The sequence below is a fragment of the Myotis daubentonii genome, chromosome 7 (assembly GCF_963259705.1).
Source record: "Myotis daubentonii chromosome 7, mMyoDau2.1, whole genome shotgun sequence".
In the NCBI taxonomy this organism is placed as follows: domain Eukaryota; kingdom Metazoa; phylum Chordata; class Mammalia; order Chiroptera; family Vespertilionidae; genus Myotis; species Myotis daubentonii.
Genome location: NC_081846.1, coordinates 36,511,759 through 36,537,751, shown reverse-complemented (window position 1 = coordinate 36,537,751; position 25,993 = coordinate 36,511,759). Strand labels below are relative to the sequence as shown.

At 46.7% G+C, this 25,993-nt stretch overlaps 1 protein-coding gene across 2 annotated transcripts in view; it reads left to right on the top strand.

Annotated features, from left to right (window-relative positions):
- NDUFA10 (NADH:ubiquinone oxidoreductase subunit A10) overlaps positions 1 to 25,720 on the top strand; it is a 29,405-nt gene extending 3,685 nt beyond the window's left edge. Inside the window, exons 4-10 of one of the 2 annotated variants that reach the window (XM_059703773.1) lie at positions 1,360 to 1,446; positions 4,366 to 4,487; positions 5,540 to 5,619; positions 7,342 to 7,396; positions 9,251 to 9,336; positions 17,164 to 17,272; positions 25,312 to 25,720. In XM_059703773.1, the coding sequence (XP_059559756.1) occupies positions 1,360 to 1,446; positions 4,366 to 4,487; positions 5,540 to 5,619; positions 7,342 to 7,396; positions 9,251 to 9,336; positions 17,164 to 17,272; positions 25,312 to 25,380 (608 nt within the window). In that variant the 3' untranslated portion in view covers positions 25,381 to 25,720. Of the gene's footprint in view, positions 1 to 1,359; positions 1,447 to 4,365; positions 4,488 to 5,539; positions 5,620 to 7,341; positions 7,397 to 9,250; positions 9,337 to 10,626; positions 10,761 to 17,163; positions 17,273 to 25,311 lie in introns of those variants that run through there. The other variant, XM_059703774.1, reaches the window with a different exon arrangement.
- The last annotated feature ends 273 nt before the right edge of the window (positions 25,721 to 25,993 follow it).

The window sequence follows — 25,993 nt, the reverse complement described above, 5'->3', positions numbered from 1 at the left end:
TCCCACATACACAGATTGCACAATGAGATGCAGGATAATGCTCTTTAATTGGTTTCAGAGGGCCTAGCTATTATCTTACTTTTCTAACATGTTATTAGTGATACTTTTTCTTCTATGAACGTAAGCCCTGATTTTGGTCAACTCTGCTCCTGATTAAACAATGTGGCCTTGATGCTCTGTGCCAGGACCAGCCACAGGAGCCACGTGAAGCCTGCAGGCATTAGTGACACTCCATTCACGCCAGGTTCTTCCTGAAGCATACTTCAGCCCTGCCTCAGGACTCCCCATTTCTTAAAAAGAAACCTTTTAAATGAAAACTTGTTTCCTTTTGTGCTATACTAATGTGTTCATTAAATATTTAGTGAGTGCCAGCTGTGTTCTAGGAACTAGGGGCTACCACAGGAAGTCAGTCCCCACGCCTGGGGCTTACATTTTAGTAGGTGAGACACGGAGTAAAAGGCAAAAATTGATGCCATGTCAGGTAGTGAGTGGTGGGTGCAGGGAGAAAGGGGTTTGGAGCCGGGCTGGAGGCTATTCTTCCAGATGGGAAGGTCAGGGGAGGCCTTTGTCCAGCACTGCAGGACTGGGTGCAGGGAAATGGGCCGGGAGCCCCTGGGGACCAGCACTCTGAGCATGGAGAGCCGCTGTGTGCTGTAGTGACATTCAGGAGGCCATCACGTGGGAGTGCAGTGAACGAGGCTGGGAGTTGAGGGGCAGGAGGCCAGAGAAGTAGCCTGGGCGAGATGGTCAGTTGTTGGTTTTTCCCCTGAAGGAGAGGAAGCTATTGAGAGTTTGAGTGGAGGGGTGACAGGATCTGGCTGCAGTTTGGAAATGCCTCTGTGGGTGAGTGAGAGCAGCCTGAGGCTGGCGGGCAGGTGGGCGGGAACTGAGCTGGAGCCTGGCCCGGTCAGAGGTGAGGAGGCTTGTACTGGGAGGGTCGCTGCAGGAGTGGTGCTAAGTAGTTAGATAGGAATGCCTTTGGGAGAAAGCTGGCAGTTAGCTGTGACTGGGGTATTGGCCGGAGGGGACCTGAGGAGGAGCCTGGTCTTACCAAGGTTGGGGCAGGTGCAGGATTGTGATGGGCATGGTGGGCGGGGAAATCTGTGGTTTAAAGCGGAAATACTTTCTAGTAATCAGATGCTTTTGTTGCAGCTGACACAATGAAGCAGTATGGTTTCTTGCCCAAACTAAAAAAATACTGTTTGAAAATCAGTTCCCACTTAGAAGTGTATCTATGTTCTTTTGAAAATATTTGGACTTGTAAATAACTTTTCCCCCCTTTCTAAAATGAAATTACACGTTTCCAGTGCTGTAGTCATCATGTCTGATTTTTGGTGTCTGTTTCCCTTCTTGAAACAGGGCAGGGTGTCGTGTTGGAGCGCTCCATCTACAGCGACTTTGTGTTCCTGGATGCGATGTACAAGCAGGGCTACATCCGGAGGCAGTGTGAGTCCCTTCTTGAGCCAGCTCCTGGGTCGTCAGGGCTGTGATACACCACCTTTAGCTGGTGTGCATTCTGGGAACGTCTGCCATTATTTAGTAACTCCACAGGAAACAAATGGCTCCTCCACCCTCTCTCCCTTAGGGCTACATCTGCTGTGAAAGCGGAGTGGTGTCCTGGGCCGTGAGCACACAGCTGAACCCACAACTCCTACACGGCCTTCCCCAAGAAACCCCCCCCCCCCCCCCCCGTCTCTCTACTCTGCCTAGCTGCTACCTAAGCTATTTTTCTTTGGTCAATAGATTTAATTTCCCTGAACTGCACTTTCTAGTGTATTTTGTAATTAGGTGTCTTTCATCTCTTATGCCTATACCTGGTGACAGCTGGTATTATCATCACCCTTTCTCTCCAAACAGGGTGCTGCACTGAGGCTTTTAGGAACAGTAGCTCTGTGTGGGGCATTGGTCAGAGTCTGACAAGTGGCATGTGGACAGGAATAAAGACCTGGGTAAAGGTCATCTGACCACAAGAGGTGATAGAAGCCTGCCCTGCCGGGCCAGGTTATTGTACCCAGGAGTGTGCTGGGCGGGGTGGGGCAGGGAGGGGTGGGGCTGGGGAAAGGCCATGTCAGTCTGCCCATGGACCTTTTCCTGTGTGCTCTGCCTGCTGGAGGGGAGGTGGGGGTGGCTCATCTCTGGAGGGCAGAGTAAGCATTGTTGGTTAGTGAATGGGGGAGGGCGGAGGCACGCCAGTGATGAGTGAGGCCAGGCTGTCTGCTCCTGTGTGCCTGTCTGCCCTGCTGTTGAGGGTGTCCACTGCATGCCTGTACAAGGAGCAGCCAGAGCCCTGGCCTCTGACCACGGTACCAACCCCTGCTGGACATACTGAGTGGCAGTTAGAGTCGGTCAGCAGCCTTCTGGAGGGCAGGCTGTGTGCAGGCTCTGTCTCAGGTGCCAGGGAGATGAAGATGTATCAGAGGCTCCCCTGTCCTGCAGTGGGGAGGCAGTGTTAAAGCAGCACAGGTGGCTAGTTGCAGTAAAATGCGTGTGGGTCCTTGGTATTGTTGGGGTGCTGTGGAAGCATACAGGACGTCTAACCAGCTGGGACATGGTGTGTGGTGACCTTAGAGAGTGAACCCTGGCGAGCCATGCACAGTGTAGCAGGGTGAGTGAGGACGGTGCACGAGGAGGGGCTGCCCCTCAGCTTGGTCGCTAGGACTTTTCCTGAAAGGACTGAGGAGCCCCTGTAGTGTTTTAGGCATGTGAGGGATGTGGTGAGATTTGAGTTCATGTATCTGGAGGGATGTCTGGTGAGAGGAAATTGGAGGAGGACGAGTGTACCATAGGGTGAGGGCCACACGGGGCAGTGGGGCAGCCTGCTGAGGTGGGTGGATCTGAGACAGAGCAGGTGCACATGGTAAGCTTGGGGTCAGCTCTGTGGGAGAGTAAAAGTGGACCTACCTGGACTGACGGGGTCACCAAGGGAGGAGGACCCTCAAGGGCAGCAGCTGGGCATGCCGAGTCAGATTCTTGTGAGAGAGCTGTGGTGATGTCCTTAAGGCAGCTGCGTGTCTGAGCTAAAGTCCTGAGCAGTGGTCTGGGCTGGAGATGAGTGTGGGGGGTCAGCACTACAGAGCCCACAGAGTGAGAGGTGAGGCCTGAGACTGTAATCCTTCGGGGCTTCCGGGTTCCAGGAAGGAAGGCCAGTGCAGAATTGCGACTGAATGGTCAGAAATACACACAGGACCAGTAGGGTAGTGGTGGACAGTCGTAGGGTAGTGGGGACAGTCATGAGTGCCACAGCAAGAGTCATTGCAGTGCTGGGTTGGGGGAAAGAGATCACTTGCATGTGGGTGGCGTACAAGGAGGTGAGATTTCCTAAGAAATGGGAGCAGGAACAGGAATATAGAGGAAGCAGCTGCAGGGAGCTCCAACCTGATATGGGAGTGATGGGCCTGGTTCCAGGGTGAATGGATGGGAAGCAAACTCAAGGCCGCGTGTTCTCTGCATGGACAGATGTTGGGTGGTTATGGTCAGGGGAGCAGCATCCACGGTGAGCCTTGGCCATTCACTCTGATTCCACCTCCTCACTGGCCTCTCGCGTTTCCCAGCTGCCTTGGACCAGCGGCCTGCCCTGAATTGCCTTGAAAACCGGAGCTGCCAGGAGTGGTCACCTGAGTGTTTGCTTTAGAGCAAGATAGTTTTCTTTCCATGCATCTTAGTGTGATCACAAAGTTTGCCACTTCTGGAAGTTTCCACCATGTGACAATGTGCAGACCATGCTTTCTTGATAGTGTTCCTGTGTGGGCAAGGGTGGTGTCTTTTACTCCTTAGAGAAGATCTGTTATGATGAAGAAATAAATACACATATAAGAGGTGTATATGACCCATTCCTGGTGCCTAGGAAGTAAGTAGTTTTAGTGCTAGCTTTACCCAATGGCCAGGTAAGTTTCTATTGAACTAGTACAAAAAACGTTTTACATAAATGTTAAAGGCACGCTTTAAAATTAAATACCCCTTGCATTTTGAAGTTATTTATTACATGTTCTTACAAGCTAATATCTTTTTAAAATATGCTTTGTAAAACACTGTGTAATATGAAGTGAGCATTCTCGTGATCTGTCCACAATGTGTTAAGTGTGTCCAAGATGCATTTAAAAATCCTAAGGCTGTTAAAGTCAGGGTTTGCATCCCAGCATGATCTCTCTGGGCCTGGTACTCTAGGACTGTGGAACTGCAGGGTTGCTGTGCTAGGGCCACTGGCACCTGCAGAGCCATCCCACGGCTGGTGTGCAGCTGCACTGACAGCCGACTGGCTCTGAGAAGTGCATATGCCTTTGTCCTTGTGTTTGAAGAAGGGTATGTTTTAGAAACACCTACGTTGGACTATTGGATGACAGATGGCGCCTCTCTTGTGTGTGCCAGGTGTGGACCACTACAACGAGGTGAAGAAAGTGACCATCTGCGAGTACCTACCTCCTCACGTGGTGATCTACATCGACATGCCCGTTCCAGAGGTCCAAGCTCAGATTCAGAAGAAGGGAGATGTAAGTCAGCTTTTCATTGAGGCCTATCTCTCTTCTGCACCCTCCTTGTCTCTCACAGGGACATCTGCAGGAGGCAGAAATGACTGCTGAGGCTCACAAGGTGGGGCACACATGGCCCCGAGAGAGCAGGCACTTTTACAAGGACTGAAGGCCCCTGGCCAGTTGCTGCTCTCCACCAGCGCCCTCCAGTCCCTAGTGCCAGCCCACTCTTGTCCCCTTTGCCTTCGTCTTCTAAACCAGCCGTCGCCAACCGGTGGTCCCTGGACCACTGGTGGTCCGTGAGGTCCGAAAGGTTGGCGACCACTGTTCTAAACCATTCTGTAAGACAGGTGTGCTAACAGGACTTCCCTTGGCCATGTACCTTTTGCTCTCTAATGGGGATTTCATGCCTCTTATTTTCCTATGAATCAAAACTGATTTCTGAATCCCACTACTGTCTGTTTAGCTCTTTTCCTGCTTACTGAAGAGTAAGCATCTCACACATATCCATTTACACTCTGTGGCCTTGGTTGGGACTGGGTTAGAGGCGCTGGCTCTGCAGCATAATGGGGACAAGGGTAACTGATAAGGACCACTCGCCCTGGGACTGCTTCCTGTTTGGAAATGTCACTCCCACAGGGAACATTTTCCTGGGGAAGGAGGACATTTTTTTTTTAAATGTATTTTTATTGATTTCAGAGAGGGAGAGGGAGATGATGAGAGAGAATCATTGATTGGCTGCCTCCTGCACACCTCCTACTGGGGATCGAGCCTACAACCCGGGCATGTGCCTATGCCCTTGACTGGAACCGAACTCAGGACCCTTCAGTCTGCAGGCCGACGCTCTATCCACTGAGCCAAACCAGCCAGGGCAGGACCTTCTTTTTGACACTGAGATGAAGATGAGAGTAATCCTAAGTCGTCCCAAGGCCACTTCCTATCACCCAGAGTCCCTGCAGCGCCCATCACGAGTTCTAAGAAAACACTGTCCACTGATTGTGTCCACAGTTCATACACGCACAGGTAAAAGCAGAGAAGGCTGAGCCTTCACACCTGTACTTCTGTTTGTTTAGCCACATGAGATGAAGATCACCTCTGCCTATCTTCAGGACATTGAGAACGCCTATAAGAAGACCTTCCTTCCTGAAATGAGGTGAGCCAAGGGCATGACTATGAGAGCACAGTCTTTCACACACAGGTCCTGATGCCCCGCCGCCTGGGGAGCTCTCTGTGTGTTCAGGGATGTTGTCTGAGTGTTTAATCTGCTGTTAAGCAGGAATGACAGCATACTTTTCTGTGTGATTTGGCAGGGTTTTTGGTTGGTTGGTTTGTTTTTTGGTTTGCTTATTTTGTCAAAACATTTCTTGTCTTATAGTTTTAAATTTTTTTTATGCTTTAAGTAAACCAGCTCTATTTCATCATGGGTTTCAGCATGAGAAAACTCACATATTTTTACTTTAGGTGGCAACTACACATTCACACTGACCTAGGAGGGTTGTTTGGTGGTGCTCAGGGAACTGGTACAGGCGTGAAGATAAGCTGTATCTGTGGATACTTTAAATGGAATCTAATCAGTGTTTGGGTTAAGTGGCTCCTGTAAATCCATATACCACGAGCTGCTGGGTGGAATCAACTTCATCCATGTGCAGACTGTCTGTTCAAACAACAGGGTCAGGAGTGAGAAATGCATGCAGGAGGCAAGTGTGGACAGGAGGGAGCATGAGCAACATTGTAAAATCTGGTATAGTGTGGTGTTCATCTGGAAAAGTTAGAACACACACACACACACACACACACACACGTACACGTATGCCTACAGCTAGTTCTTACACCACAGAAGTAAAACTGTGAATGAAACAGCAGCCTGTTGACCATGGTCTGCAGAGGTGGTGATGTTTGGCACCATAGTAGTGGGTCTCATGTGGATTTCAGCTTGTGAATTCTTAAGGTATTTATTCTATAGGTTACAGCCCATGAATAGGACAGTGCGCTGGTGTAGGGACACCTAAATGAGAAAATGTCCCTGTGTCTGCTCTGTGGACAATCTGTGGGAAGCATAGTCCATCTTCGGCATTCTGCTGTCCCCTTCAGGAGTGGGCTCTAATGGGTGGCCTTGCTGGCCTCTGGCCAGGTGTGGCCTAGGGTTTCCGTCTAGTTGGTCTGGAGATGGAAGCAGGCAGCCTCTTCACTGGTAAGGTATAGTCTTACCAGCCTGCAGCTTTCAGTCATCTCCTGCTGGGTGAGCAGGTCTCTAATGGCCGTGTCGAGAGGAAGTGGCAGAGTAAATGGCACTCTGTTGTCCCCTTTTCTCTGGGATCCAACCATGGCTTTTCAGTGCCAAGGACAAAGGGAAGGGAGTTGCTGTCCTGTTGCATAGTTTGATTGAAAGAGCTTATTTTGTTGGTTCATTTGCTCTGAAATTCTAGATTCTAGCAGCTCAGGTAATCTATGTGTGTGTCCACCATGACCACTGGGCTGCTGTCAGTGCACGAGTCTCACTGAGGCCCTGGCCTCCTTTGTACTTTTTTTTAAATGAGTGCAGCCTCTGGAGACAGTCTGCATAGCAGTGCAGGTGACTTGTGTGCCCTGCCTTCTGTAGACACAGGTGGCTCTGGTTTCTCACGCGTGTGGGGTGGAAGCAGCAGGGAAGGCAGGAGCAGACCTGCTGTTGTCACTGTCCGTCATGGGCACATTCTTGCTTGTAACTTGTCCTCCTGACCTAGTCAGGCCATGGTGGCCAGTGCAGGCCCAGCCCAGCGCCCAGTTCAAGAATGTGACCTGTGCCTGTTCGCAGTGGCAACTTCAAGATTAAGTGCTCGTTTGTACAGTAATGTAAGCTTGGAAAATTTACACTGGCTTTCCTCTTTATCTACAGTGAAAAATGTGAAGTTTTACAGTATAGTGTAAAGGAAGCGCAAGATGCAGAAAAGGTAAGAAAATGACTGAAAAGTTTGTGATTATTAAATCCAATTCATGTATAAGCTTCTTGCGAATCAGGTTATCAGTTCAGTTCCCAATGGTCTGGGAAACAGCTGTGTTTTACAATCAAAGGGAAGTTCCACACCCATCACACTCTCTGCACATTATTTTCTGATAAATAATTCTGCTTCTGTCATCTTCAAAGGATGGTAGTGGTGGATACAAAGAACCGCGAGTTACCTGTTTCAGAATGTATGATATAGAAGGTAACACTGAAACTTGACTTAGTTAACAAGAAAGATTTAGTATGTCAAGATACCAGCTTCCCCCAAATTAGTTGGTGCTTTTGTAAAAATTCAAGTGAATCTCAGTATAATTAATGAGTAATAGCCAAAGATTTTTGAAAAAAAGTAATATAAGAACATTTGCCCTCCCAAATACAAAAGCATATTACAAAATTATGGCAATGAAAGCACTGTGGTAGTAATACTAGAATAAATGAATAGATGAAGGGAACAGTACAGAGTCCAGAAACAGGTGCACGTGCGCGCTCACATGTGTGTGTGCTTGTGTGTGTGTGTGTGTGTGTGTGTGTGTGTGTGCGCGCACCTGCACATGTGTGAGACTTGATTTGGTAAAGACAGTATTTTAAAGGCTAATAAGGAAGTAGAGGAAAACAGCTTATTTCTTGAAAGGTATTGAGGCAGTTGACCATTCATTCATTTGCTAAAAAAGAAAAGTGCTATCTCACATCTTATATATTAAGCACAGCCCAGCCAGTGTGGCTCAGGAACCAAGAAGTCACCAGTTCAATTTCTGGTCAGGGCACATGCCTAGGTTGTGGGCTTGATCCCTGGTAGGGGTGTGCAGGAGGCAGCCGATTGATGATGTTTCTCATTATTAATGTTTCTGTCTCTCTAACCCTCTCCCTTCCTCTCTCTCTAAAAAAATCAATAAGAACATAAAAAAATAAAAAAGCATAAATTACTTAAAAAAATAAGAATTTTAGAAAAAAAACAAAACATTTTGTGATCTGGGGTTGAGCTGCAGGTGGTGACATAGCAGAAGGATCACAGAGCTGCCTGCTTCCCTATGAAACACCCTGAGCTGCCTCCTGGCTTGGAGGAGAGAGAGCAGGGCTCTCCTATGGGAGGCCTGCGTTCAGCTGGCTCTGGGCCGGCTTCAGAGTTCCTTTTAGGTTTGATTTATTTTGCTCTTCCACTGATTCAGCCACATTTCATTCCTTCCAGCCTTCTGTGTTTGTAGTGCTGACTTGTTTTAGGTTATTGTGAAATCTTTGAGAGAATAGATGGCATGTGTTTGAGAAGAGTGATGCATTTTAGCTCTAAGACTGTCATTATTTGAGTTCTTATTGAATACATCCAAATTCTTGAAACTTAGATGACTTCTCCCAGTTGGGTGTGTTTCGGGAGAGAGTGCATCCTAAAGGTGCTCCTCTGGGAGGCTAGGCTGTCCTGGCCGCAGGCTTTGGGCTGAGAACATGGGTCATGGAACTTCCCAAAGAAACACATTTACTTTCTTATTATTCTGTTGTTCCTGGAATGAAGTTGCTTGGGAGGAAATGAGTGTCTGTCACAAACTCAGGTCTCCTCCCTAGTCTGCCTCTTACCTGCCTCTTTTCTCCCAGACTGACAGGTAATGTCTCCTGTGTTAGCTGGGCAAGACGCCCACATTGAGGGGTCATCACTCATTCCCCCGCTTCACTGAAGGCCATCTGTTTGGACTTCCTTTTTCACTTTTATAGTGTGATTCTTCCTGCCAGATATTTGTAGTTTATGGTGTATTAAAATGTCGTGTCATTTAAAATGAGACTTTCCATTAAAATTGGAATTCCCACTCTCCAGGTGGTGGAGGACATCGAATACCTCAAGTTTGACAAGGGGCCGTGGCTCGACCAGAGTGACACTTCCTTCTACCATCTGCGGATGCTGTGAGTATGGGGACATTGAGAACGGCTGGAACGGGGAGGGCTGGTGTTTGAGTTGGATATGTTGCCTGCTGCAGACACGGATTTGTGAAGGAATTATGTTTCAAGTTAGGTGTTAACAGGCCAACCTGTACTGAGGCAGATTTCCTCTTTCTTTCTAAATGGTGGTCTTATATTGAATTGATTGTGTTATTAATTCAGCAGCTACTTTACTTTCACCACGTGCCAGGCACTGTTTCAGATGTTAAGGACTTAGTATCAAGTAAAACACCTCATGCCATCAAATGTATGTTTTGTTGGGGAGATAGAGTACCCACATCAATAGAACTGTGTCGGTGCTGAAGGCTGAAGGAAGGCAACCCTGGGTAACGGGACAGCAAGTGACTGAAAACGCTGTTGGGGTGGTGCGAGAAAGGCCTGTTTTCTGAAGAGGCCTGAGTGACGCAGGGAGTGGGCCTGTGCTATTTGGGAGTGAGCATGGGACAGGGAGGCCAGGTCACGGACAGGGCCTGGGCAGGAGCGTGGTGGGAGAGTGTGCCCAGCAGCCCAGCCAGTGTGGCTGGAGCAGAGGAGAGTGAAGGAGTGCGCGGTTTAACCTGGTAAGGAGGGCGAGGGACACTGAAAAGAAGGCAGATCGAGGAATCAGAGGTCGAAGTCATATCCACTCATAATGGAAAGCTGGGAAACTAAAGCCCATATTACAATGAAATCGCCTATGATTCTGCCACCACAGAAGCCAGTGCTAACAGTTTAAGGCTGGTTCTTGCAATCTTTTTTTTAAAATGTGTGTGCTTATATATTTCTAAATAAAAATTATCTTGCATATATCTTTGTATTCTATTTTTAGTATCATGAGCATGTCCCTAGTTTATTAAATATTTAGAATTTTGATTTTTCATGGCCCTTCATGTCTGCTGTTGAATCTGTTGGTTGAGATAGAAATCAGGGGTGACAAACCACAGCTTGGGAGCCAAATCCAGCACTCAGCTGCACAGAGTGGTCCTCAAACTTTTAAAGGATTGTAAGGAGAAAGGTATACATGACAGCAACCATATATAGGCCTCAAAGCCTAAAATACTTACTGTCTGGTCCTTTACTGAGAGAGTTTGTCAGCCCTGAGATACACCATCTCTTAAATATTGATCTTTCCAGTCATTTCAATTTCTTCATATCCATAGTACAGTAATGAGCATATTGTACAAGTTACTCGCTTAAGATATAAAAGTGTAGTTACTGGCCAGATTGTATGAATGCATTTTACAACTCCTGATATATTCTAAAATTATTCTCCAGAAAATGTGTACCAGTTTGCAAGCTTGTACCTATCTTCTGAAAGTCCCTATGAAGACAGTATCTATATATATATATAAAAAGCCAGGACCTGAATGCTGTAACACTGGAACTACTGGTCACTATGACTCCCACTGGTTGCTATGATGCCCACTGCGGCCAGCAAACTGGCAGATGAGGGTGGGGCCCACTGGCCAACCTCCCATTGCCCCTCCCCCCCCAGCAAGCCCCGCCCCCAATGGGCCCCCACCACCCTGATCAGCCCGCAGCCCCTTCCCCTGGCTGACCCCACCCCCAATTGCCCCCCCTTACCCCAATAGTGGGCGGGGCCAGCTGGCCAACCGCCTGTGGCCCCTCCCCCTGGATATCCCCGCCCATGATGGGCCCTCCCACCCCGATCAGGGGCAGGGCCATCCATCCAACCACCCACGGCCCCACCCCCAGCCGGCCACACCCCCAGTCAGCCCCCACCACTCCAGTCAGCCTGAGGCCCCTCCCCCAGCCAGCTCTGCCCCCCATCGGCCCCACCCCGATTGGCCCCACCCCCACCCCAATCAGGGGCGGGGCCCGGCAGCCAATCGCCCGCAGCCGCCCCCCCCCCCCCCCCCCCCCCCCCCCGCTGGCCGGGCCCTGATTGGGCCCCGATTGGGGCAGGCTGCCAGCCATCCTCTTGCGTCTCCTCCTCCCAACAGGCCCAGCCCCAATCCACCCCAATCCACCCCAATCCGGGCCAGGCAGCTGGACCCCACCTGTGCGTGAATTCATGCACTGGGATTCTAGTAGTTAAAATAAAAAGCAAACAAAATCTTGTGATTTTGATACCAGAGAAAATTATTTGCTTTATTTTGCATTTTACAAACCCTGAACTTCAAATAATTTGTATTTTTATTGGCTATTTATTAGTCCTTTATAAATTTTGTCATATTTATTGATCTTTATAAAGAATCAGCTTTTTTGTTGATGTTCTTGATTATTTTTCTGTTTTCAATGTCATTGATACTCTAGAGTTTTTATTCTTTTTCTTTAATCTGCTTCCTTTAGGCTTCAGTTGCCCTTCTCACTTTAGTTTCCTAAGGTAGAAGCTTAGAAATTGATTTCAAGTCTTCTTCTAATAGATGCCTTTAGTGCTATAAATTTCTCTAGTTTAATTGCACTGTGATCTGAGAACTTGTTTTGTATGATTTCTACTCTGTTGTATTGGGTGAGATGTTCTGTGTGATCAGGAGAGTTTTTTTTATCTTGATTGATGTTTCAGTTGAACATGAGAAGGTGGATTCTGCTGTTACTGAATGGAATGTTTTATAAATGTGAGGTGGGCTGATGGACGGGTGTTCCGGTCCCCTGTTTCCTCACTGCTCCTGTCTGCTCTGCTGGGTCTGTCAGACACAGGGAGAAGCATTTTGGTCTTCAGCTAGCATATCGGGCTTGTCTTTTTCTCTTGAGTTTTGTTCATTTTTGCCTCATGCATTTTGATGCCATGTTGTTAGGTGCATGGGTGTTCAGGGTTGTTATTTCTTCTTGAAGAATGAGCTCACTTATCATTACATAATGCCCCTCTTTATCCTGGGTAATTTTTCTAGTTCTGAAGTCTGCTTTGTCTGAAATTGATACAACTATTCCAGCCTCTGATTTGTGTAGGTAGGGTCTGTCCTCCTCCATCTCTTCACTTCCAACTGAGTCTTTGTATTTAAAGTGGGTTTCTTGTCGACGACTTGCAGGGCAAGAATGGTGGCTTTCAGGCACTTTACTTCTCAGCTGAAACTGGAAATCCTCTTGGTTTTCTAAAGCTCTGTGGTCAGCTTTCTCTTTTGTCTAAATCAGTGGTCGGCAAACCGCGGCTCGCGAGCCACATGCCCCTTGAGTGTGGCTCTTCCACAAAATAACATGTGCGGGCGCCCATGTACAGTGCGATTGAAACTTCATGGCCCATGAGCAGAAGTCGGTTTTCAGCCTGGGCGAGTCTATTTTGAAGAAGTGGCGTTAGAAGAAGTGGGGGGTGTCGGTCAGTCGGGCGACGGAAGATGTGGAGCAGGCGGGCGCGGGATACGCAGCGCGGGGGAGGTACATCGTTTTGAGGTACGTTCGCTGAGGCCGACCCCTTCCAACTCTCCCATCCACACTCGTCTATCTGAAACAAGTATATAAGGTGAGTGTGGATGGGAGAGTTGGAAGGGGTCGACCTCAGCGAACGTATCTCAATCAAGACTGAGGACGTTTTTAGCAAAGGCCAGCTTAGGAGTACCCTAATTAAATTAATAACAATGTACCTACCTATATAGTTTAAGCTTAAAAATTTTGGCTCTCAAAAGAAATTTGAATCGTTGTACTGTTGATATTTGGCTCTGTTGACTAATGAGTTTGCCGACCACTGGTCTAGATGATTATATTGTTTTGTCTAGATGTTTTTGTAAATGTCCCTAAATGATATTTTATACAGTATTATTCTGAATCTTGCTTTAAAAATCTACATCTTTTCTTTAACTGCTGCATAGTGTTCCAGCTCTAGGTCTGATGTCTTGAGATCTCAGCCTTAATCATAATCACCCTTCGTGTCAACATTGTATCTGGAAGGTGTTTCAGAAACTTTTGATTCCACAGCACTCTTGCCAGGTGGGGGCTCTCCTCATTTCACAGGTAGGGAAACAGGTCTCAGAGCTCCGATGGGCATGGTCCTGTGACAGTGGTCTGGAGGGTGTGGTGTCTGGCTCTTGGCACCTCCCTGTGGTCTTGTGCATGATCATCTTACCCCCCCTCGAGGCTCTCATCAGCTCAGGCTTGTTGAATGTCGCCTCCTAGTTCAGCTGTCACTTTCCTGAACCCTGCTTTCATCTCCTGGCCCCGTTCCTTTCCTGGAATCCCACCCTAAAGTTGTGTGTTTGTCTCCAGTGATTTCTTTCCCTGACATCCTCTTTCATTACTTCTGCTGCTGTTGGGGTTTCATCCCCTCACTCGCCACCTGCAGTCCTCCGGTCAGTTACTCCTTCATCCCACACATCCCCTGTGCACACGCCTATCAGGTCAGTTTTCATCAGAATGTCACAGGGACACTTTTCTCCTCACCCTGGGTCCTGCAGTGGCAGAGCTGTGTTTAGTCAGGGGGCCAAGTCTCATTTCTAGGACAGTTCACAGTCCTAACCCTCTGGTCTGCCCATCAGAGTGCCCCACAAGTCTCCCTCCCCCACCTGCCCAGGAAATATGTGAAAATCTGAGTGATCTTATAAGACTATAGTCACCTTTGTTTTTCCTGGAAACCTCCCCTCAACTTTTCTAGGCTATTATTGTATATGGATTTATATATGATTCTTGTTAATACCAGCTTCTGTTGGGCAAAATATGTGAAATATCAAATAGGAGGTGACTCTCCTGACATTCTGTGGAGACTGGGCCATGTGCAATCACTTTTTGAGTCCTTCCATTGGTAATACAGTGTCATTTTCTGAACACAATCTGGAATCATTCTAGACTGTGTCCAAAATTCCTGTCTTATAATCATAATTTTAGTAGTTATTTAGTTGTGTGGTTATTAGAGCATAGAGAAAGATCCTATAATTCCTGCAAAGCTCACAATTACAACATTCAATTGTTTCAATTCATTTATTGCAAACGCTCTTGTCCTATCCTTCTCCCAGTTTGCGCTCCTCTGCCCTTTCCCCAAAGATATTTCATAACAGTGTATAGTCGTAATGGTGTTTGTTTTCCAGTACTACTTCTTAATTTGGGGGACTCAAGTGAAAATTATGATCAATTTTCTGAGATAGTTACTGTAAACATGCCATTTACTAGTTATACTCATTTATCCAGAACTTGACCAAATTACTAGTTAAGAGCAATGTTGTACCGTCTCAGTTACGTGTGTCAGTGTGTAATTATGTTTGTGTGTGCTGATGCTGAATGGTAACTGGTTTTCAACCTTGAGAGCGCTCTGATCTCATCGCTGTGATCCATACCTGACTGGTGCCCGCGCTGTCGGCTTCACTCCTGTGCTGACTGGTTAGCAGCCGGGCCTCTGCCTTCCTGCTGCTCCCCCAAAGCCCTCCCTCTTTGAGTCCTGTGTTCCGTGGCTCCTGGAGATCATCTTTCTGATGTGCATGTCCAGTGCTGTAGAACTGAGTTGTGAGTGTGGGATCAGAAATGTAGTGCTTCACACAGACCTTTACACTTCAGGAAAGACTAAAAAGATGCTTTGGACATGTTTTAGGAGGAACTATAGACATTCTGTTAATTGGGGGACAGTTAAGTCACAAAACATAATTTACTGTTGTTGTTGTTTTGTCTTTTCCTGCCTCACATTTTGTTTTAAAATATGTGGTCTAGCACCTCATATTATAAACCAAACTTGAGTACATTTAATCTCATTTAAATGTACTTTGGGTCATGATGTTAAGAGGCTATATTACTCTCAGCCAGTTTGAGTTCTCCTTAATCAGATTGAGTGTTCTGTGAACAGAATGTTTTGTTTCATTGCTTTTGCTTCCTGGGTCATAAAATTATGGCTTCCTGTTGTCCTCATTCCTTATCTTCAATCTGTCTAGATGATTAGAGATAAAGATGTGGCTTTACTGGTGATAGGTACACAGGCTCTTCTGAGGTCACAATTCAGGCTCATAGTGAGGCACTGGAGGAGCAGTATAGCCAGTTTAAAGAAGTCTGAACAGTCACAGATAATTTTGTAATCTTCAAAAACAGTTTGAAGCATTTTGTCCAGATCCATCCTTTTGGGGAGGTTATGTGAAAATATAGTTCTGCCAAGTCAAACATAGATGGCGCTGTTGTTCTGTGTATTCCTCTCAAGTTCCCAGGCCACGCCAGTAAGGCCTTTCAAATTTTCCACAATTTTTTTAGGATTTTCAAGCTGTAGAGAAAACCAGATCTTATGTACCTTGATATTTGTTAACATTTAAACATACGAACTTCATTTTTACTTGAAAATGTTTATTGTGAGATCACTTTAAAAATTGTCCTTGTATAATAAGAATGAAATAATTCTATTTGTGTTAAAAATAAAAAGATGTGTATTTATGCATTATTGATACATGCTTATGAAATATATTCTAAAACCAATTACTGTTAGAAGAGAAAAATTCTGGTCTGAGTTGTGTGCACTACAGCCACGTGCATGGTAGGTGAAGTCCACATCAGGATCCTAGGCAAGCAGTCAGTTATCCTGGCAGAATTTCTGGAGTGATGTCTGGTTGGGGGATTATTTAGTCAGTGATGTGACTTTTACTGTGACACCTGGGTATGCCTTTACCTGCTGTCCACACACCTACCATGAGTTCTGGTGCTCTGTGTCCCTCTGTGGGAGAGGGACAGAGGATCACTGAGCCCTGATTCAGATTGGGCTATTCCAAACGCAGTGGGGCCTGCCCGTGGTGTGGGGACAGGCTTGGGTTTGCCTGGTAGGTCTGGACTTGCTCTCAACAAGTGGCTGAGAGCCAGAGACATTTAAAAAACTTCCATTTGGGCCATTACAAGCAGAAACATCTGCCATTATAACTCCTTAATGGGAAAGTGGCCATTTAAAATAATTATTTTCTTTGTTTTGAGCCCTTAAGAAAGGAGACTTTATTTTAATGTTTCTTTCTAAAAGCCCCAAAAATGCTTTTCATCTTCAAGTATAGTGTTTATATTCAGACTAAATTTAATTTAAGCAAATTACAGAAGTATAAATATTTTAGCATCCAGCAAAACAAAATGGAGAAACAAGGAGAGGACCCTATGATTTGTATTTATCGGTGCCAAGAAAGGCAGAGAGCTAGACCTGTTATAAGCACTGGCACAACAGCCCATCCTGTGTGGAAACTCATCCCATTCCCCACGCCCTGAGTCCCAGAGCCGTGATCCTGCAGACCCTGCAGATGGTGTCGGCCTTTGGGGGAGTGGCAGGCACGATGCTGTGCTGGCAACCTGGCGGACCCACCTGACTCAAGTCTCTTTCCTCAAGACTCATTCATTTTGCAAGTTTTTAATGAGGTCATTATGTACATGACATTGAAATATATGGTGTTTGTTGTTCCTTTTTATTCCTGCTATGCCTATATTTAAAGCACACTGTGGACTGAAGGGTCCCAGGTTCGATTCTGGCCAACGGCACATGCCTGGGTTGTGGGCTTGCTCCCCAGTAGGGGGTGTGCAGGTGGCAGACAATCAATGATTCTCTCTCATCATTGATGTTTCTATCTCTCTCCCTCTCCCTTCCTCTCTGAAATCAATAAAGAAAAATATTTAAAAAAAATAAAGCGCACTGTGGCTCTTTTTTTATGTTTCCATTTTGTATCCATTCCCAAAGGTAGTCATCCGGGCACTGAGGCTTTTGAAAGACTCCACTCAGCCTGTGAAAGTCATTCCAATAGCAGCGCCACAAAGAGCAGATGGTCTTTGAGGTGAAAGTTGTGCTTCAAGATGACTGCTTGGGAATAAATGGCATTTATTTGAATGTATTAATGTTTTAATATGGAGGTGTTTAAAAACCAGCCTTACAGCTTATTTCATTATTTATGTTGGTGGTTTAGCGTGACCCATGTTTGTCTTATTTCCTAGGGTTCAGGATAAGTTGAAGGTGCTGAATTACACAACCATTCCAATCTATCTCCCAGAAATCACGATTGGAGCGCACCAGAGTGACCGAGTCTTCCGTGAATTCTCAGAGGTGAGACCTTTGAAGCCAGAGAGCTGACCTGCTGTGGGTCTCAAACAACTGGGGACAACATTGCTTCTCTGAAAAATGGTTCTGGTCATTGTTTCTTTTCAGTGAAAGAGCTTTCGTTTCGTTGAAATGATTCTCCTTTTCTCCCTTTATCCTGGTCTTAAAGCTGACATGGCCATCAGACGGCCAGGCCATGAAGAGGAAGATGTTCTGGGCAGCGTGTGTGCTAGCGACATTCCTCATCAGCATGTTATCTTGGTGTAAAAATGTTCTGGGTTCCTTAGCTTTATCTCCATGTCATTATTATCAGCTTTAACTTCTGCTCTTCATGGCTCATAAATAGTGGAGGGGTGGCCAGTTGGACAGCAATGAGGGCAGAGGTCAGGAGGGTCACCTGCTTTATTGGTCTTATCTGATTTCCATACCTCTTTAGTGAATTATTTTCACAATGGTTTGTGGAGTCATTTCAGGCAAGATTCCATGAACTTGGAGAACATGCATCGGTTCTGGTTTGGAACCCAGTGGGTGAATGGAGAGAGAGTCTTCCCTGGAATGCTGGTGCCAGTGGAATAGTCGGGACATGAGCCATTTCTCCATCAGCTGTGGTTGGGGTTATTAATGGCAAACGTGTGAAATGATTGTATTTAAATTAGACAAGCTAAGCAGGCAGCATTTGGGTAAATTGAAAGTTAAATACTTTCGTACAACTGTAATTCTCAGATTTGAGGCTTGCAAAATGCTTGAAGTGATTGGGTGTCGCAGTCTGTCTCACTGCTTCCTTTCTTACTTGAGGTCCTTGGCATTTTCTTTTAAGTAAGTTCTTCTAGTTGTTTTGAAAGTGATTTTATTCAGTGTAGAAATTTTAGGAAACTCTGAGTTACCTCAGTGGGTGTTTCATGCTGGCCTCTGGGTGTGAGTACTTGCAGTCTGCGTCTGTTTTAGTGGAACTGTGCAGGTCCACAGTTTGGTTGTGGCAAGGCTTAGCTGTGCCACCTCTGCCACTTGCAAAGGCCAGGAAACCTGCTTGGTGATGTTCCACTCACTCTGCGTTTAATGGCTCACCAGGTCCTGTGGAGTCCATCTTACAAATGGCTTCATTTTCTTCTGGCGTCACAGCTACGCCTCTGTGCAGCCTCTATGATCTTACCTCAGTTTGTCCCACAGCTTCCTGCCTGGCGTCCTCTGTGCCCAGCCTGACCCTATAGCCCCTCTTCATAATATGCAGAGGTAGCTGACCACACAGCCCTTCCCGGACTCAGACCGAGTTCAGATCCTGTAACGTGCTCATCTGGCTCCTGCAGAGTCTGCTGTCATCACAGCCCGGAGGGCATCCATGGTCGCTCAGTGCTGTCTGTTAGTCCAGACCAGTGGGGCTTGGGGACTTAATGTGCTGGGTGGAGAGAGGATTTAAAAACATACATAAATTACTAGTGAGAAAGTTTTGCCCTTTAAATTAAATAGTTATTCTGATTACATCTTTAGCATCTGGCTCACTTCTGATAGTCTCACTTTTATACAAAGAAACAAGGCAAGCTCAGGAATTTTGTAGTCATTGATATGTATGTGGAATTAGTAACTTGGCTTCATTTTTATACGTTTTTTTCATGCTCTATTGTTCATGATGAGGGTACTGGCTTTCTACTTGTATTACTGGTGTGAAGTGTCCTTTTAAAATAAAATAAAAGGCAGTGGCACACGGGTATGGAGCCTTGGCCCCAGTGGGGAGGTGGCCTTGGATGATGTCAGCAGCCACACTCTCCTCATGTCAGGCTCTGTGGCGCCAGGCTCTCCGTCTTGTTCTGTCACGCATTGGTGCCATTTGTTCATTAGCTCAGTTACTTGTTCCACTGCATGCTTAGTGAGTGTGTGCTAGTGTCAGACTGTCCTAGACACGGGCAGCAGTGCCTACGATGGGCAAGATCTTGGCCCTTAAAGAGCTTACATCACAGTGGAAGGAAACAAAACAAAAAGTAAAACAGAATTGGTTGAACAGTGGTGACCAGTGCTGTGGACAAAAATTAAATTCCCAGCAGAGGTTAGGACAGAGCCCCTGCGAGGGGAGCTGAACTTAAAGATCTTGGTTGTGGTCCAGGAAGGCCTCACAAGAAGGAGTGTGGGCAGAGATGCAGGAGGCGGGAGTGGCTGGGGCACTGAGAGGGGAGCCCCAGATGAGGGAAGGCTTTTCCTGCACAATCAAGACACAGGAAGGAGGACTGTGCTGGAGCAGAGGGAGGGAGGGGACAGGTAGTAAGGAAGAGATGGCTTACCTGGGTAGGACATGGCAAGAAGGAGGACGTATGTGACACACTATGTCTTGGGGATATTCTGCCTCTAACTTGAAGCAGATTGGCCAAAGGTGTAGGCAAAGCAGGGGGAGCACCAGAAGGCAGTTTGCAGAGTACATGTCAGAGGGCAGCGTCATCATACAACTTTGGAAAAGTCATATTGTGGGTAGAACCTCCAGGATCTGTTGAGATTTGGTGTTGGAAAGTGGGAGAGAGAAGTGAGCTGACTGCTGCATTAGGGCTCAGAAACTGGAACTCTGGGGTGGGAATTGGCTGATACTGGACAACACAGAGGTACAGGCTTCAGGGAAAAATCAAGAATTCACTGTTGGACATGGTACGTTCAAGACACTTAGTATCCCCATGAGGAGATGTTGAGTAACAGGTCTAATGGGTTTGGAGTCTGGCAGTAAGTGAGGGTTGTAACTGAATTTAGAAGACGTCAGCATGTGGTTGACATTTGAAGTCACGGTGCCGGTGATCTCAGTAAGCACAGAGGGAGTGGAAAGCCTAAGGTCGAGAAGTTGAGGAGACCCAGCGAACCAGATTAGTCATGTCTTCACGGAGCTTATGTTTCAGTGTGTGTATTTCATTGATTATAACTGGGAACAGCTCATGCCTCCAGGAGTTTTCATTTCTTCTGTTAATATGTGCCTATTTATAAAGTATAGATTGTATTTATTTCTCTCTGTTTAGCAAGAAAGAGTGAGCCTGATTACCCCTGGGAAAGTAGGCCTGGTATCCAGAGCAGGGGAGACTCGGTCTGTCGTGGTAATCGTGTGGGTCTGCTCCCAAGAGATGCAACAGACTGAAGAGCTGAACAAGAGCCGATTATATAGATGGTGCCCTTTATGTGTGACATTTCTAGGTGACCCTGCACATAGTTGTAACGGCGCTGCTCATAGTCAGGAAAGTTCCAGTGAACCAGCAGCCGAGCCATCATCTGACAACTGTGGCAAACACAGGATGTTTCAAATGTTAACTCTGTATGGAACATGAACATTCAAAAGTCCCATGATATAAAAAGCAAAAAAAAATACAAGCCAGCAAATAACAGTTTTATCTCTCTAATCTTATCCCCCCCTTTTACTTTTCTTGCCTGACTACCCTGGATAGATGTCTAGTTCATACTGAGTGGAGGTTGTCACAGTGCTGTCCTGTCTTGTTTCTGATCTCATGGCCCACCAACCAGTGTCATGTTCGCTGTAAGTTAGTTTTATATACTCTTTCTCAGTGAGGCAGTTCCATCTTAATACTACTTTCCAAAGACTATCTTCAGGTCTGGTACTGAGTTTACCACCTTTTGACTGCCCTGGATGATCTTTCTCCTCTTTCTGTAAATATGGTCAGTTATAGTGACTGATTTTCCATGTAAGGCCACACCCTGAATCCTGGGTAGATCCCACCTGTGGGCACATCTCCCTCTTCGTGTATAGCTGGATCTAATGCACACATTTAATGTAGGGTTTTGCATCTATGTTCCTGAGAGGCTGGATGGTAATTTTCCTTTCTCACAGTATCCTTGTCAGATTTACTATCATTATCCTGCTGGCATCAGACACTAAGCTGTCACTTTTGTTCTCTGGAAAGTTGTGTAAGATGGGAGTTGCTTCTTCCTGCCGTGTTTGCAAAGATTCACTAGTGGGCTCTGTTGGAATATTTTAAATTATTAATTTATTTTCTTTAATAGACAGAATAATGTTCAAGTTGTATTTTTTGAGGCATTTGCCCCCATTTTGTTTAAATTTTCTGATTTCTTGGCATGAAGTTGTCTTTTTTTATGTTTTTAACTTGGTCACACCTGCGAATAGCCACTGCCCTGCTCTCCCTCCCCCTTGGAGGGAGCCTGTTGCCCAGGGAGCCAGCTTCTTGCTTGGTGTTATCTGCTGTACATCCAATTCACCGATCACTGCTTTTTCCTCTTTCATTTACTACTTTTCTAACTTTTTTTTTCTTTTTTTTTTTGGCGGGGTGTGGGGGAGGCTTTCCAGGAGAGGGTTGGGAACAGTTGGTGTAGTACAGAAATTTGAAGACTGGGCTGGGGTTTCCAGGAAGGTTTTAGGGGGAAAATCCTTTTCTAACTTCTTAAGGCAAAAGGTGGGTCGTTGATTTCTGGCTTGTCTTACTGTTCGATATATGCATTTGAAGCTGGACACATTGTCCTCCAAACTTAGCTTAGCTAGATTTCATAATGTCATCGTTGCATAATCATTCAATTTAAAGTATTTTCTCATTATAACCTCATTTCCTTTTTGACCAGTATGCTAATTTGAATTATTCTGGATAACTTAAAAGCAGTGGGGATCTTTCTAATTATCTTTCTGTTACTGATTTTCTGGCTTAATTCCACTCTAGTCAGAGCACACTTGTTACAATTTCAGCCCTTGCAGTGTGATTGAGGCTGACCTTCGGCTCTGCATTTGGTTAATTTTGGTAACGTTCCCTGGTCCTCAGGGAGAGGGTCTCCTTCCCACACTGTGTGCAGTTCAGTTGGTCTCATCGGGGTGAATTCTGTTCGCCACGTTCTCCACACTGTCCTCATTCTCACTGGTCTTTTCTCTCCTGTCAGCTTGTGGTCAGAGATGTGGAGATCTGCCTCCGTGTGGATGTGCCCTTCTCCGTCTGTCTAATTCTGCTCTGTGTAGATTTAGAGGCTGTGTCATTAGAGGAAGACAGATTTAAATTGCTATAAATTCTCAGTGGAGTTACCGTTTTATAGGTTCTGAACTTTTTCTCACTATCTTTGGTTCTTACCTTAAAGTTGACTTCATTCAATGCTTAGGCAGCATCTGTAGTCTTCTTTTGCTTAGTATTTGCATGGTAGAGTTGTTTTTCTGCATCTTTTAATTTCAACCTTTTTGTATCTTCATATTTCCAGTGGGCACCTTGTAACCTGAAAACAGTTGTGTTTTTAGTTCTGTTCAGTCTGAAAGTTGGGAATATTTATCTGTTCACATTTAATGCAATTACAGATACATTTATGTTTAAATAGCTTACCTTAGCCCTGGCTGGTTTGGCTCAGTGGATAGAATGTCAGCCTGCAGACTGAAGGGTCCCAGGTTCGATTCTGGTCAAGGGCACATGCCTGGGTTGCAGGCTCGATCCCCAGTAGGGGATGTGCAGGAGGCAGCCGATCAATGATTCTCTCTTATCATTGATGTTTCTATCTCTCTCTCCCTCTCCCTTCCTCTCTAAATCAATAAAAAAAAATATTTTTAAAAAATAAATAAATAGCTTACCTTACTGTATATTTTATATTGTTCTTACATGTTTTATGTATTTTTTTCCCTGTCTTCTTTTGGATGAAAATTTTAGATCCTATTTCCCCCTCTATTTGTTTACTAGTTAACGTTCTTTTTAAATGGCTTTTAGTGGCTAACCTAGTGATTAGAATAGTCATCCTTGATTTATTAAAGTCTAGCACTAGTTAGTAGTTCTCTCATTCCATAACAGTGCTGGGATCTCAGGAGACTTGTACTCCATTTACCCAGCTCTTGTCACTTGTGCTGTTTTGTCACATCGAATTCTCCGTATGTTTGAAGCCTGGAGACGTAGCCCCTGCTTGATGTGGCTGGTGCTCTTCCCTCCCTGGGCTCAGGCTTGCCCTTAGGATCGGTCCTTGGCCAGAGGGTCCCTGCTGACAGACTCACACTATGTTTTCAGTGGTCTTCATGTCTTCATTCTATCGATGTTTTATTTTAGAATGTTTCAAATTTACAAAAATAACAAGAATAGGAAAATAACTTCTCTGAACCTTTGTGATCAAATGGTGCCAGTTAGCTTCAAATACTTTTCTCAGGTGTGGCTCTTGCACAGCATCTCCTGAGCACCCAGGTCTCAGGTGTGGCTCCTGCACAGCATCTCCTGGGCACCCAGGTCTCAGGTGTGGCTCCTGCACAGCATCTCCTGGGCACCCAGGTCTCAGGTGTGGCTCCTGCACAGCATCTCCCGGCCACCCAGGTCTTAGGTGTGGCTCTTGCACAGCATCTCCTGGGCACCCAGGTCTCAGGTGTGGCTCCTGCACAGCATCTCCTGGGCACTCCTTGGGAAAGCCGGCTCTCAGGTCCCAGGGTCAGGTCCTCTTGGGTGGGCCAGGTATCCCCTGCCATGATGTGTGACTCTTAAGGTCAAGGACCTTCTCCTGCAGTTAGGGGATTGGTGTTCATATGTTGCTGCTGCTAATCCCAGACCTGGTTCCAGGGTAATCAGTCACCCCAGTAATGTTCTCTAGAACAAAAGGGCCCACCCTGGATAATGGATTGCATCTGATTGTCTTGTCTCTGTAGTCTCTTTGAATCTGATAGTTCCTCAAGCTTTCCGTGACATTTAAGACCTTGACACTTTTGAAGATCACAGGACAGGTATTTTTTAGTGTCCCTCCACCTGACTGTTCACTCGCTGCTTCCCATGATCAGATTGAGGCTGCGTTTTGTTTTTGTGGGCCTGTCACAGAACTGCTTGCATCTTGTCAGGTGGCACCTGGTTCCTGTCCGTCCTGTCATGGGTTGTATTGACTTTGGTCCCTTGACTAAGATTGTGTCTTCACTCTTTGTAATCAGTAAATGTTTGAGGGGCATACTTTGAAACTGTCAATGTCCATTTCCTCCTCAAGCGTTCACTCTACCATTTATTGATTTTCTTGGCTAAATTATGAATAGGATGGTTGCCAAATTACACTTTTCCTGATTCTGTGAGTCCTGCATCGTTAGTTAGCATTCTGCTGTGAGGACCTGCTTTCTTTTCTCCCTGCTGTGCCATCTATTTATTTATGTCACTGGGGAACCACCTGACCTTCCTCCCACACTGTTCCTGCCCCTCTGTGTCTCCAGGACTTCCTGAACCCTTGAGGCCCATGGAAGCCAGATGCAGGTGTCAGTAACATGGACCCACAGGGAGCAGCCCTTCTGGCCCAGTGACCACCTGTGGTAGCCAAAGTACTTGTTGGAATCAGAGAGCTGAAATGCGGCTCCCTGATGTCTTCCTGCCCCTTCTGGTCCTGTAGCCCCAGCACCCAGTACGAGCCTTCCCTGCACAAGGAGCGGGCCCTGCCTAGCTGGCCACCGTCACAGCCATGGTCACTGTGCTCTCATGCCGGCTCCTTTGCCCATGGGAATGCCTGGGAGCTGCTGTTCCAGGCCCACCTGCCTGTGTCCTGGGAGGCCAGACTCTGTGGACTGTGTCACAGGGCCCCTGCTCCCCAACTGCCACTAGGAGGAACGGGCATTGAGCCATCTGTCCTCCAACATCATTGCTGCCGTGATAGCCCCTCCTGCCCTCCTGCAGTGGCAGCTCTGGGTCCTGGGCAGCTAATGGCTCCCACCGTGGCTCCTCTGTTGGCTCCTTTACCCACCGCACTGACTACGGCCTTGTGTTAATTGTAGCCCGGTGCTTCTACTGTGCTTCCTGCTGGACAGTGATCACTCAGCTGGGACTTCATCAGTGGGTTTTCACATGGTGCTGGGCAGAGCATTAAGAAGGAACAAGCTGTCGCCCTGTTGTCTGCTGGGTCACCCCCCGTCCAGTTCTCACCCAGGTGTCCCCTCCATGGCCTCGTCACTCTCCTGACAGGATGCGACACTGGGTTGGTTTGCATTTATAGGCCCCCGCCAGGACGGAAGCTCTTTCAGGCAGAGCTATGCTGTGCCTGGTGCCTGTGGAGCTCGTCACTCACAGCAGGGCGTGGAGAACGCAGGGCAGTGGGCTGGGGGACCGGCCTGCTTGTAAACCCATGGTGACCTTGCCTGCTTCCTCCCACAGCTGCCGGGCCGCAAGTACTGCCCCGGGTATAATGCGGACGTGGGCGACAAATGGATCTGGCTGAAGTGACGGACCACCCTCTGCCAGAGCTGTATTGGCAGTGAAGAAGAAGCTTCCAGTCTGCACTCTCGTGGCCTCCTCGTAGCTTTAAAATTTGGGGGGAAGTAAACAGTCTGAACATCGCACCGTGGAGGCAGTGGCAGTCGTCCCTGCAGTGTAGTCGGGGTGGACAGGACCATCGGAGCCTGCGGCTTTATGTGGCAGCGATTCGTAATGACCACGGGGCAAAGGGAGTCCGCTGGGGCCAGGCTCCACTAGAAGGGTTTCTTCTCCCACCTGTGTCCGTGTTGTGCAGGCTGGTACGTGGCTTCTTCAGACTCGAGAAATAAACTGCTTCTGTGGCACTGTCTCCATTAGACTCTGCTCGCACACGGGCATGTCGCGCATGTGCCTACGCTCATTTGCCATTCTGCTCGCCGCTTACTGTGATGTGGTTTGCTTTAATTCAGAAACATACTAAGATTTAACCATTTACTCTGTTTATTCTAACAATTAGAGAAAAGTAAAAAAAGTAAAGAGGGAATACCAAAAAATGGAAGGAATTAGCATAGACTATAGAGCAGATGTTTGGGAGTCTTGTGTGATGAGCATCACCCCTGGGCTCATAAGCCCTTCCTCTGAA